The sequence below is a fragment of the Anabrus simplex genome, chromosome 12 (assembly GCF_040414725.1).
Source record: "Anabrus simplex isolate iqAnaSimp1 chromosome 12, ASM4041472v1, whole genome shotgun sequence".
Taxonomy (NCBI): Eukaryota; Metazoa; Arthropoda; class Insecta; order Orthoptera; family Tettigoniidae; genus Anabrus; species Anabrus simplex.
In genome coordinates, this window is record NC_090276.1 from 38707757 (window position 1) to 38722012 (window position 14256).

At 36.7% G+C, this 14256-nt stretch overlaps 1 protein-coding gene across 1 annotated transcript in view; it reads left to right on the forward strand.

Annotated features, from left to right (window-relative positions):
• The window catches only part of LOC136884556 (uncharacterized), a 92866-nt gene that overhangs the window by 52763 nt on the left and 25847 nt on the right, over positions 1-14256 (forward strand). The window contains exons 6-7 of the mRNA XM_067156812.2: positions 3632-3776; positions 12476-12917. Coding sequence (XP_067012913.2) covers positions 3632-3776; positions 12476-12917 — 587 coding nt within the window. The remainder of the gene's footprint in view (positions 1-3631; positions 3777-12475; positions 12918-14256) is intronic.

Genomic DNA, 14256 nt, shown 5'->3' on the forward strand with positions numbered 1-14256 from the left:
CATGTCATGATACTGTGGCCTTCCTTAAAATTCCAAATGCAAACTAAGATTTCACTCGAACTTCTCAGCTATCAAGCGAACTGTTGACACACTGAAGTGAGTGAAAGTGCGGAAAGCTACCCCTGCACGTTCCGGAAGATACATTCTATCATGACAAGGATAAATTTTGAATTTAATTATTACTGCGTAAAGTAGTCGTTTTTTAAAATGTAAAGGAAGTTTTAAATTAAAAGTCTGAATCCATTTAAATATGACATATGGGGGTAGTTTTCCATCTGCGGTTACACAAAGCATAACTGTACACCCAATATTGAGAACTAGGCGAGCCAGGAGCATGTTGCCAACATTTGACACAAATAAGACCTGCACCCCAATTTCATGCCTCAATTTTTAAAAAATGCAGGGTTTATTCGCGTAATTACGGTATTTGGAAATGTGAAGGTCGTGTCTACACATCTTGCGCACGTGTCAACAGTGATGGTGGACTTGCAGGACGGCGTATATACAAACGATGATAATCTTACTGATTACATACAGTTTAGGGAATGATGATGGTGACTATGTTGAGTCAGAAAGTGAACTGGACTTCATAAGTGTTGAAAACACATCTAGTGAGGTTATAGTCAGTGATAGTGATTCTGGAAACGATTTTGTAAGTGGATACACCGCCATTTGCCGCGGTTAGAGATAATTTGAAAAGTAACAAAGAATTCCATCGTAATTATAGTATTAACAATATCACGCATTTGCCATTATTGTTACCCCTGATAGTGATTTACCATACCAACCATCTCACCCCTGTCTTTGAGTTACCTGGACCAAAACATGCCCCTCATGTTGCTGAACTTATAGTTTATATTTTGATTTTTATCTCATATTATCACTCAAATAACGGAATTTTATCCAATACAATAGTCAGGAGACTATACTACAAGAAATACCGTCAGCTAGTGTCTAATACTGATTTTTAGGATTATATATTTGCCTTAAAATGTAGATTTTCATTCATTAAATTTCAACTTTTTGAAGTCATGATTTATTGTAATTTGAACAATAAATGTTTTTAGGTATAAAAGTGTCTTAAATTTAAAGGGACATTCCTTTAATGTAATAGAAAAAAGTTTCACTGAAAATGGGTATAAATTGAGTGTGATGAATTTTTTTTCTAGAGAGTTTCAAATCTGTCAAAAAGTGAGTGGCACTCTTGGCTAGTACCTAACAAATACGCGCAGCACTGAGAGGGTTACATTGAAAACTGCTAACTCTGTCATTTTTCATTGAAAACTTAGGAGGCTCTAGAACAGCTTCAATTTGCTCTGGATCAACCTCAGATATTTAGTCACATTCCGACCACTTGATCGTGAACCACCTACACTTCTGGAAAATTTAACCACAACCATTTCAAGAGAAACTTCACTAACTTGTCCGAACCTGTAGTAATAATTTGCTTTTCAGGTATAGTTGTGGAGTGCCTTCAATAAATAATTCATTTTGCCAAAATCACTTAAGATAGGTTTAATATTTTTTAATGAGAGAAAATACTTTGTTAATATTCCAAAATTTCAAATTTTGCAATGAGAGAAAATACACTACAATTATTCTAAAATTATACAGTGAGATTACCTACAGTAATTAACACACAGGAACCCCCAGTTTGGTATGCTACATCAAGAATCGTACAACACTGTGCAAGGTAATGTCACATTGTTTGCACTTAAAATTAGTCTGGAAAGCTCTACCTGATTGGGCTCATCTTTTCTTGCTATTACAGGAAACTTAGGACTGCACCCTAAATATCATTTTTATTTTTCTCCATCTTTGAGGCTGTTGGATGAAGATATTTAGACTACAAATCATGCTGCTTCTCATACATACAAATTACATACTTTATAGCAATAAGTTTCGAAGAAAAAATTGCACTCGTTGGAAGATCATATATAAGCCCATAATCTGAAACAGAATCAAATGCTTGATTGAAACTACAGTGAAAGCAGTGTAGAGGGACAGGAAACTCCTGTCACTTGAGCAGGAAATAACAGCATTTCCACTGCAAATTGAACTTTCGTGTCAAACCGCAAGCTCAAGTCTCTCAATAATATTCTAATGTTTTAAAAGGGGGATAATTCCTGAATGAGCATCTTCAGTACCATGCAATTTGTATTTTGATTTCCTTCAGGATCATCTGCTGCACCAACTGCTTCCATATCCCTTTCAGACCGGAAAGAAAACTGGCGGCGTGAATTTTTGTATGTCAAAAACTGACTAAAATGCTCTTAAACACACATATTTTTAGTTTATTCTACAAAATAATTAACATCTGAAAAAAAAAAAGCACCCACATAAAGTTACATAAAAGAAAAATTACCTCAGTACATGTGAATATACATATGTACATGATCAGATGTTCTACTTTACAGTGTGGTATAATTTAAAACAATTAAAATCTTTGTTCAAACACAATTATACATGACATTTTCTACACTGAGGACGAGTTTTGCTTTTATAGTCCTTTTGGCGGCAGCACCTTTTTGTCAGACCTGAATGAAAACTGGGGGGTGTGAATTTTTGTTTGTTCGTCAAGAACTTACTAAAATGCTCTTAAATACATGTGTTTACCAAAAAATTTAAAAAATCAGCTCTGCTCATGTTAATATACACATGTACATGATTAAATGTTCTATTTTACAGTGTGGAACGATTAGGAACAATTAAAATCTTATACATTATATTTCTCATGTAGAGTAAGAGTTCAGCTTTCACAGTCCTTTTGGTGGCAGTACCCAGCACTCCCGCATGCATCGCCTGCAAGGAAAGCTAGCCCGCACAATTGTGCGTATCAACATTCTTAATCTCATGGTATTATGTACGATGTTATAAATTCAAAATTTACGTTCGCTAAACAATTTACACACTTCACCAATTACATCCTGATATTAAGTAAATTTCTAGATTAATACGATGGCAATAAATACTTACTTTAGGCATTACTGCTTCTCGCCATCTTGCCGATGAAGTGTATTTTTAAACTTTTCTTCCTGCCCCCTGGTGGTCAAGCGCTAAATAAAAACACCTGAAGTACATGCTGCGTGTCCCGCACAAGCACTGCAGTCCGGTCCAGCACCAAAAAAACATCAAATAAGCTCAGGCATAAATAAAATACGAACCCGCACAATTCTGCGTACACGGTCTGAAAGGGATAGCACTTTCATTATCCTTGCTACAAATTTCAAACTCATTATTACATTCATCAATATATTCATCGAATTCATAATGAATATCCTCTTTGTTCAGCTGGTTATATGCAGCCATGTTGCTGCAGCGTGTTTACATTCATGCTGCTGTCAGGTTTAAGAAAACTTATAAAAAGGCAGTGGTTTTTTTAGCATTCTGTGCAGATCACTTGTATTTAGGAATCGTCGCTAGATGGGGGCTTCATTTATTCCGTTCCTGACCCAGTCAAATGACTGGAAACAGGCTGTGGATGTTCAGGAAATTCACTGGGCCCAAGAAGTTGCATGTTTAGGCCACAAGTGGCAGAGGAAGACTGTTTGAAACTCCATTGCACTTTAGCATGAACCTTTGAGAAAAAAATGAATCATAGGATTAAAATTAATATGTTTCTATTGTTTAGGTGTACCTTCCCCAATCAAAGAAGAGGAGCCAAGCCCACGGGAAGCTCCAATGACTGTTCCTCGCTGTAAGAAGAGTGTGACTTTTGTTTCTCCTCTAGTCAACACTCCAGGGAATTGTTACACTCCTGAACCAGAAGTTCTCAGGTAAACATATTCTCTTCTCAAAACAATTGTTCAACAATCAACTTTTTATGTGTATTGTATGGATTTCTTTCAAACAAAATATTGGTAAAAATGTGGGTTTTATCTCTCTGGCTGACACAGTTGTGCCGGTTAGTTCTTAAAAACCTGGCTTTTCTCATGTTAACTTGGATTCCAGTGATTGTGTGGGTCTCGTTGAGTGTATTTCTATTGTATCTGTTGCTGTAGTTGACCAACAGGTGCCAGGCCTAGAATTTGTCATCACAAAATTGGAACCAAACCCTGTGTAATGACAAACTGCGAGTCCAGTACACTTCAGCTTGCAACTTACAGGAAAGTGTACGTCAAACTTTTACCTGTGCTGCTCAAAGAAAAGCAACTGCTTTAAAATGTCCCTCACATGACTGTAATGTTGAGAAATTACCTGCTATGAAAACAGAATAAACAGCACATCTGACTGAATTGTTTCCTTGTAAATTACTCCAGTTATGTCAGAATAATTTGACATTACTTTGTATTTCCTACCCAAAGAATTTTTTACAAGCCGTTTGAAATATTCTACTTTCTAGAACATATACAGCAGAAATTAAGTATCTTTCTCTTTTCCAGACCTTGTTACTATCCCAAAAATATATTTTCAAAGAAACAATCACCAAAGAATATTCAGCTGGAAAAGGACAAGAGAAAATAGGTAAAACCAATAATCTTTCATCGCAATTCAAGAGAAGAATTTATATTTCTCATTTTATTAGAAGAGTGCAGGTCATTTTCTTTGTATTCTTATTGGATAGATAGAACAATTTTAACAAAACTTCCGGAACATCCTGGGCAGTAGATTCAATTCATCCTAGACAATGTGCAGTGGTTGTATTCATGCACAGAGGATAAACAAAACTATCTGAATTTTGTTACAATTGCTGCACTACATCGTATAGAAAATATACTTTTTTCCAACCTTTAAACTGCCGGATTTTGGAAAAACCCCTTGAGGGTGAGAGAAAACATTTTTACTGTGTAGTAAATGTAGATTTAGTGGGAGGGTAAAATAAGTTAGATGAAACAGAGATTATGTTTCAGTAAACCAATGATGATAGCAATTAATGCCAAGTCACGAAAGTCGGTATAACCAACAAGACTCGGTAGTAAAATAAATTACTAGATCTATTTTAAAAGAAGAATCCAATGAGTGAATAAAAAAGACCAAGAGAAGACAGGTTATGAACCATACACTATTTTCAAGCCAAGAATTAAATTTTGACTTGGTCTGTAATGTTGACTGTAACTGGCAGATGCCATGATTGTGTCGTTTTCTAGCAGACTTACATAGTAGAAATTAGTCTAAGGAGTTGCCACTGGGGCTGGATTCAGATTTATTAGTGGCTAGGGAAACTGCCAATTCCTTCATTCTGGCCTACAATGGCTGTTCTTAAGAAAATTCATTATTGTTAAGCCTCCCAGATCTTTGGTGGAGAACGTAGATAACTAAGGGGTTAGCTTGAATGGAGAAAACCACCTTTGAATACCTGTTTGTTTTTTACTGCTAGTCTATTTATGAAACATAATCTAGCTTAAAATCTAATTACATTATTTAAAAAGTACATGTTTCATTCCTAATGTGGAACATCTTCAGCTAAAAAGGATACAAAAATTGGCATAAATGAATTAAAAATACTTTCATTTCTTTTGTTACAGACTCCCTTCAACATCTTAAAACTTAATAACAAAAACTTAACCTCAACTTCGGTAATTTTTTAGGAGTTTCCCCCGACCATCATATTTTAAATTTTAAGTCCATGCTAAAGATATTAAAAGTACATACTTCTCCAGCTTTTGAAGAAAGAAGGTCCCGCTCATCAGATTTTTTATCTCAAACTTGAACACTATGTACTTTTTAAAATAATGCAATTAGATCTTAAGCTGGATTAGGTTTCATAATTACATAGACTAGCAGTAAAAAGAAGTGGGATTCTCCATTCAGCCTAACCTTAGTTAAGTTGATGCCAATATGGGACAAGAAGTGAGATTTATAAGTTGAATGTAGATAGGTAAAGGAATATAAATAGGAGAGACAAAATGAACTGACAGAGTGAGAAGAGCAAGCAACTAAAAGAGGAGGCAAGGACAAACTCGAAAATACGAAAGAACAAGGGTGATCCCCCAATTCCTCATACACTATACAGTGGAACCTCGATTCTCAGTTTTTTTTTTTTTTTTTTGAGGGATCCCGGGGGAAAAAGTACATCACGGGAAAACTGAAAATCCGGGAACAAATGAACCATCAACAATTTGGCTAAATATCACAAAAATGAAATAAGTGTTATTATAATCTTACAAACACTCCTAAACCAAACCAAACCAAACCTTCCACCTACCAAGCGACCGCTACTCATTTCGAAAGCCTGCAGATTACGTGGTGACACATGGTCAGTGTGACAAATCCTATAGGCCGTTATTCCTGGCTCTGTAGGCTGAGGTCGCCATCTCGCCATTCAATAGTTACTCAATTAAAGACAATCAGAATGTGTGAACCTGGAACCAGCCCTCATATGCAGGTAAATGTGCGTGATCTGGCCGGGAATCTAACTCGGACCTTCCGGGTGAGAAGCAGATAAGTTAGACCATGGGGCCGGTTTCAAACATTAATTACCGGTATGCGACTTAAAAATCTCGAAACTTTACATTCAGTTTTGCCGGGGAAACTTCGTCAGTTTCCTCTGAAGACTTCTTTCAGTTCAGCAACTTAGATCAGTAACTGTTCGAAAAACCTAATAACACTCAAGCCAAACAACAATCGAGTACATGTAGTTTTTAATTCTCTAATTTAATAAAATAAAGTACATTGGATAAAAAAGCGCCAACGTGATGGCGAAATCCCTTTTTGTTATCTTCCATTGTAATTTGGTCACCAGTATACTGTTCGTAGTCAGTTTATGGAAATATTGTATCATGTAAATTAGGCCTAGATAGACTTCCAAAGGTTATGTTAAACTCGAGCATATGGTTTTGAATGTTAATATCGATTCTCAAATTCTCGAATGCATTATATTCAATTCTGCCAGTCACTAATCACAATCAAGTTGGAAAAAGAAAAGGTATCATCAAAACTTCCGAAATTACGGTTATTCGTGACCTTGAGCTCAGCTGGAAAGCGCGCCCGCTGTACAAGTCGGTATGAGTGTGAAATGATACAAAGTTTTAAAATGTCACGTGTGCAAATGAAACTACTGCTGTTTTTATAACATTTCAACACAAAAACGTTAAGTTCCGAGTCTTATGTTAGGACCAAAACGGTAAAAGGCAATCCCAGTACCTCCCATGACTATATGTATGTAAGGTGCAACATCTGTTCTGGTCTCGATGACATAATCGTATACGACAATATTAAAATGCAGGTACTAAATTTGTGTTGCTTAAGAAAGAACAGTTTAGATTCCTGCCTGAAAGCTCAGTGACCATACAGTGCCTTGAAGGAAGTGCTGAAAACGTGTTCGGCGTTACACTCAAAAATAGTAACATCTAACCCTAGACAAAATACAGACGTTTTGCAAGTAACGAACATTTCACGAAACTCGTTCTGTTTTCAAGTAGAGCTGTCGAAATGCGCTCTGTCTCCTTCCAATTGTTGTTTACACTCCCTGCTTCATGATTTTGAGTCTCTAAACAGTACCACCCGAATGCGATGCTAAAATGGTCATTTATGCAAGTTCACCGCCGATCACTTTTCTGGTATAGTACTTCCTCAAATTACCGCAATGACGGGACGTCAACACCAAGATCCGCAAGTATGCCGGAGCCTTCCTTTCATGAGATACAGTTCCTTGAAAAACGCGTGATCGAAGATTTAGCGTTGATGGGACTGACATTTCTGGACGGTTGGTCCAAGAAATCGTTTCTTCGAGGCACGGATAGTGCGGGATTTTTACAACGTGATTTAATTAGGATGCTAACGGGACCACGTAATTCAAACGAATTATGCGGGGAAATGTAGTTTCTGGGAACGTATAATCGAGGTTCTACTGTAGTCTTCAAAGAGATAAGCGTTCTCCTCATCTACCATATTTACGCGAATAATCCCCGCATATATTTTTTAAAAATTTGAGGCACGAAGTTGGGGTGCGGGTTTTGAGTCAAGGTTGGTAACACGCTCACCCAGTTTTCGATGTTGGGTGTATAGTTACGCTTTGTGTAACCGCAGATCGAATAAAACTGCCCCCATTTGTCATATTTAAATGGAAAACAATTCATACTTTTAAATTAAAACTGCCTTTACATTTTAAATATAGCATTTTACAGAGTAATTTAAATTCAAAATTTCTCCGTGTCACGATAGAATGCGTCTTCCAGAATGTGCAGGAGTAGCTTTCAGCACTTTTACTTCATTGAGTCGACAGTGTGTTTCATAGTTGCTAAGTGCAAGTAAAATCGTAATTCTTTTGTATTCAACGTTTTAAGGAACGCTACAGTATCACTTAACATTCAGTATGCAGAGAAGTAGAATCCGCGAACACTCGCGATGCCGACAGTTGGCGAAAAAGCGTGGCTCATAAATATAAACAATTTGTGTGCACCGAACGTATTGTCAATGCCAATGTAACTGCATTGTTTTTATGCCTAGCCCTTACGGACATTCTTTTAAAAGAGATGGGGTCACTGTACTGTGTTGCAATGTAGATGGAAGCAAAAGACTTCGTCCCCTCATTATAGGAAGGTTTGATAAGCCACGAAGTTTTAAGGGCGTCAGGTTCGTTCCGTGCTAATACAAGACATTTAAAAATGCAAACAGTACAGTAACCAAAAAATAACGCACTTGCACACGGGAGTCAGCATAATTTGTCATAGTCTTTGAATCGTGTTTTTTCTTTCGTCGCGTGTGGTTATGTTTGTCAGTGATTTATCCAATTGCATTATTTGAATAATATAAATGCACATTGTTAGATACATTTTGGAAATAGTTATATCCATGACATTTGAAATGTTTAAACTTTGTAACAATGTTACAGTCATTGAATGCAGTAACGGGCAATATTTGTATCCACCGTCGGTCGTGTTAATATCCGAGTAAAAAGAGACCCCATGTGAAAAGCGTTTTAGACATGGAGTGTGACGAATTTGTAAGTAATATAACCCATATCTGCCCAAATTATTTTTCTGTCGAATATTGCATTGCTTAGTTGTTTGTAAACTAAATGAAAGGGTTATGATGATTTTAGGTTTCAATAACAAAATTTCGCAGAGATTTATCCTTTGCATTGCAAGTAATTAGCTTCATTTTCCGTATCAAAATTTAATCACTAAATTTTACACTATTGAGAATCTTCCACCGTTTTGATACTTTATTTTGCCTTTTGGCAAATTTTTTATTTATATGTTAACAGTACATGTTTCGTTCCTTGTTTAGGAACATCCTCAGCTGTTATAGTGGCTTAGGTGAATGGTTAAAATTTTAAAATACATAGATTTACAAATACATTGATTCACTTAAAAACTAAATACGAATTCAGGCAGCCCTGAAGATGGTTTTCCGTGGTTTCCCATTTTCACACCAGGCAAATGCTGGGGCTGTACCTTAATTAGGGCCACGGCCGCTTCCTTCCAATTCCTAGGCCTTTCCTATCCCATCGTCGCCATAAGACCTATCTGTGTCGGTGCGACGTAAAGCCCCTAGCAAAAAAAAAAAACCGAGGAACGAAACATGTACTGTTAACATATAAATAAAAAATTTGCCAAAAGGCAAAATAAAGTATCAAAACGGTGGAAGATTCTCAATAGTCATTTGTCTATGTCGACAGTGAGCATAGACGCGTAGGGTAAAGACATGCTCAATAAAGGAACTTTTCTTCGCATTTTAAGCTCATATCAATGTAATAATTAATCACTTAGTAAATATTAGTCACACAACTGTTGAATAAGCGCAAAATAATACAAAATTCGTGATTCAAACATAAATGAGGTACAGTTTTGTCTCAATTTAGAATGCACACTGTTCCAAAACAAAAGGACAGTATTTGAATGTTTGTAGTACTTGTTACACACACAATACCAAAGTTTCAGCAAGTGTGATCAATCTAAAAATAGTAAAAAATGAAAACTACTTGTAGAACCTCAAAACAATTTAGTCTGCTTTTTGAGGTTACATTCTGCTTTTCGTCATCCAGTCTGGTTTAGCGTGAGCAAAATGCCTCGAAGCAAAGGACGTGGCAGCCAACGTTACATTTTTTCACTGTTTACTGGCAGATTTACCACATTGAGCGCACTGCACGTGCTTCTCTCTTGTTTCGAGATAGTGGGATACCCCATCGAAACTCACTTCTGGCAACGCGTGAAGATACTTTCGTACTCGGTCTTCCTGCGTTAGGACGCGTAGCGACACAAGATCGGATATATACCCTAACAATGTACCGTGTGAAGCCGAGAGGGTCTAAATATTCCTCTTTGCCCTTTGCGGTCAAACGCTAAAGTTCACTAATTTTTGTACACACTAGTTCAGCACCAGCCCAGAGTTGATTACCAGAGAGTCTGTTTATATTTCCACATGACTCATCATCATCATTATCTCTGTCACTATGGAAAGCATTTTCACGAGGTTCTATGTATATATTAGCATGTAGGATGTCTTGTGATTCCTCCAGGATGCTTAGGATCTGCTCGACGGTCAATCTGAGAAGACATAAAAATTCTATATCAGTACTGAGGCAATCCCATTCGTGCCCACTGTCGACATGTCGACGTGGAAGTTTTGTGCTCTGCTAGACAAAATCAATTATAAATCAACCATAAATGAATTCTAAATGTGTTAAAGGCGCGTTTCGTTATTACGTTTAACACAACAGTCCAATCTTACTTTCAACTGTAACAATATTATAAGGAAATATTGCTCACCGCAACGGAAGCGTCATCCTCTTGAGCGTATGCGGAATGCTATTTCATACGCGGCGATGCAGTAAGACGCGAAATCGAGTGTTTCTTGTTTTCGTGCTGTGCCTTAAGTATCAAACAATGAACTGTAAACGATGCACCTCAAAAATATTCTTCCGGTTTACCATCATAAGATCGACAATATTCAGATATTAACGTCGACATATGTCGACAGTGGGCACATATGGGTTGAGAGTGGATTCTAATGATGCAAGAGACAATGAATCTTCCAATCTACAGGGAATCGAGCCTATTGCAAGTTCAGATTAATGAAATACCTAGGCCTACTTGCTAATTTTCATGGGAAATATATTTTACAGCAGTGATAATGTGTTTATATCATCTCAAATATGTTCAAGCAAAGCAACGATATCAGTAAAGTTACACGTTCATATTTGTGTAAAGACCGCGTGGACCTCGCGGAGTGATATGAAATATGTGTTTATGCCTACTTTACTCTTTTGATAGAAGCAATTTTACTTAATTTCATTTTTTCCAAAATGAGGCTTCCTAAAATTGGGATAATTAGAGTAAATACGGTATTTCTTCTCATTCCCCATCGAGCTCATTTCTACTTCCTAGCTACCTCTGGAGGACCAAGTACAACCTTCATTGAACTGCCATTTTCATTGACGTTAGGTCTTGATTATAGAAGTGTAGGATAAGGATGCCAGATAAATTTACGAAAAGATAAAGATGAACGCAGGTGGTCAAAAACTAAGAACACCAGACACACACAAGTTTAAAAGAACCCAATAGGTCAATATAATATTATCTGTTTATTCTTTTCCTTTACTTAAAAAATCATATCAGAGTGGGAAGAGAGCTATTGCAAGAGATGAAAAGGTAAACCATGGCACAGCAAAACAAGAATGTTGTGTTCCTAATCTTGTAAAACTTGATTTCCTACCTCTCCTCCCTTTTCCTGTATTTATCTAGCTTTCTTCTATTCCTGCACTTTTCACACAGACTGAAGCTCTGTTGTGACCCCTAATGAGCATCAATGCCCTCCCTCCTGAAGAAGGTGGGGAACACCTAATCTTATCAGGGTTTAAGAAGAAAGTGATACAGGACTGGGGTCCATGAGACAAGAGCCTATTTATTTCAAGACGATAGTGAATGAAGATGTGGAGACTTGTTCTCAACAGTTGTAGTTTTTGTTGGATGAGTTTTTCTTTCAAGAATGCAGGACACATTTTTCATGAAAAGTCAATGTTGTTTTTTTTCATACAGTGAAAACCCAAAAGGTACATCTTTAATATGGGCCATGAAATCATCTGTCTAAAATAATGTATAACATATTTCTACCAAGTGCAGCTTGAGAACAAAACAATGCAAATATAAAAAGTATATATATTTTCTGTCACCAAAATATTTGTATCCAAAAAAATGAAATGTAATGTTACAGTAACTGTGCACCGAATTCTGTGTTTGCTAACCAATAGCATATTGGAATGGCAATGGGTGGGAAATGGTAGAATTATATTTTACTTTCTTTTACAGCAAACAGGCCAAAGAAGCATCACATTCCTCAGCCTTACTTTCATATTGTTACCTGGTAGTCCTTTCAAAATGCATTGCATCCTCTTCATCAATACGTGGTTTGATATCAGTTATAACTTAAAATATTTTGTCTTCATTCAGCAAGCCACTTAAGCTTGCTGTTATAGTTTAGCACTACATGTTTCAATCACACAACTGCAGTGGATGTTGGCTATGATTTCATGTCTTAATTGTTGCAATTGGATGTTTTGGGGGATGGTAATTTGTCTATTAAACTATTTCAGGAAGAGGCTTGTCGACTGGTTATCAAAACGTGGTAAATCTCTTGATAACTATCATCATCTGAACTGTTTTGGCATCCATGCCAAATCCATGAGCCAGCCACGTTTCAGTCTTCACAGACCACGAACACCGCTGCCATCAAAGGTTTCGTCTACAGCTCCACAGACTCCTGAGACTCCTGTGAACCTCAATGAAACTATGACTTTAGAATCTGCGAGCGAGTCGTCTGGTGAAACCAAAATGGAGACAGAGGCTGTGTCACCCATACAGAGATCTCCATTAGCTGCCATTTCTCTGAATGAAACTGTTACGACCTCCACTCCACACTCTTCACCGCTGTTGGATGAGGTGAAGTCTGCTGAAAGTCAAGAGAAAGAAAATGTTGATACCAAAGAATTATTCATTCCTGAGACACTTGGAGACCTGTACAAATTGATCCAACTGGTAAGTTTTCTGTTGATATTTTTAATTGTGATTAAGGGGACCTGAAGTTTGGTTAATTTCTATTTTTTTTTGCTGCTGAGTGCAGTAAAACTCACGTCATCCAAAGTAATTGGGGCAGTGGTCTTTTTGGATTCGTAAATGTTCAGAGTATCCTTTTAAAGAAAGTGTAATATACAACTTTGCCACAAGGCAACATAGCTTAGTGGCGAGACAGAGGAGCTAGCATAGTAAATCTTTGAGCAGAAATGTCATAGTTGTCACACGCAAATGCTGCAAATACCCTTGAAATGGCATTACTCTATGTAGAACAGCACGCTTCTGCCACACCAATAGATATGTATGCAATGCTGGCGCAATATTACACCAAGGTGGGTTTTTTTTTTTTTAATGCCAAAAATTTCCTTTTTTGTCTGTATTGAATCAAGATTTACATTAAGAAATATGGGTAACTGGTTCCACCTATTCATTACTACAAAGTTGTAAAGTTATTAATACGTCACATATTTATTTAATCTCATTATTGGGACCGGTTTCGGCAACTATACTTAAATTGTGGTTACGTAAATTTCTTCGATTATACAACAGCTAAGAAGAAGCCAGCATTCAACCTACTATTCTTCTTTATTGCATCATTTAGTGCACAGTGGTCTTTTATAATATACGGCGCACCGAACTTTACATAAATTCCGCTCAGTGCTTCGTCAATTTGGATGCGTTATTATTTTTCATATATCTCTACTCAACTTCCCACTTGGTATGTACCTTTAAAGAGACTGTACTTGTGTTTACATTGTTTATGTTTTCTTCGATCTTTGACTTACTTCAGGCTGATGATGACCTATTACTAGGTCGAAACTAGTCCCTATGTAATTTTCATTTTGTATTGAAAAGGTGGACCAATAATAATATATTATTTTACTCTATTGTAATCACAGTTCAATACGGATCTATCATTATGAAACTTATTTCTTTTAATTGCCATTATCAGCCTAAGAAAATTGTTATATGGCATTCTGAAAACTACACTAACATAATTTTAAAAATTTTTCGATGTACGACTTGTTCTTAAACTAAGATTTTGTATTTTAATTCTTGTACCCTGTTTCAATCCATGATACGTAGGACTTCACTATAGACGAAGGCACTATTTTACACAAAAAATTAAACAAAACTGACACATTCTTGGTATATTAACTGAAAAAGTAAAGTAAAACGTAACTCATAAACACGCATGTCTCATGGGGCGCGCCAGGAGTTTCAGATCGGGTCTGTCAAGCAAGGCACTAGACTGAAACTGAGGAGCACGAGAGGTGAATTGTTTACGTACTCTGATAGTGGA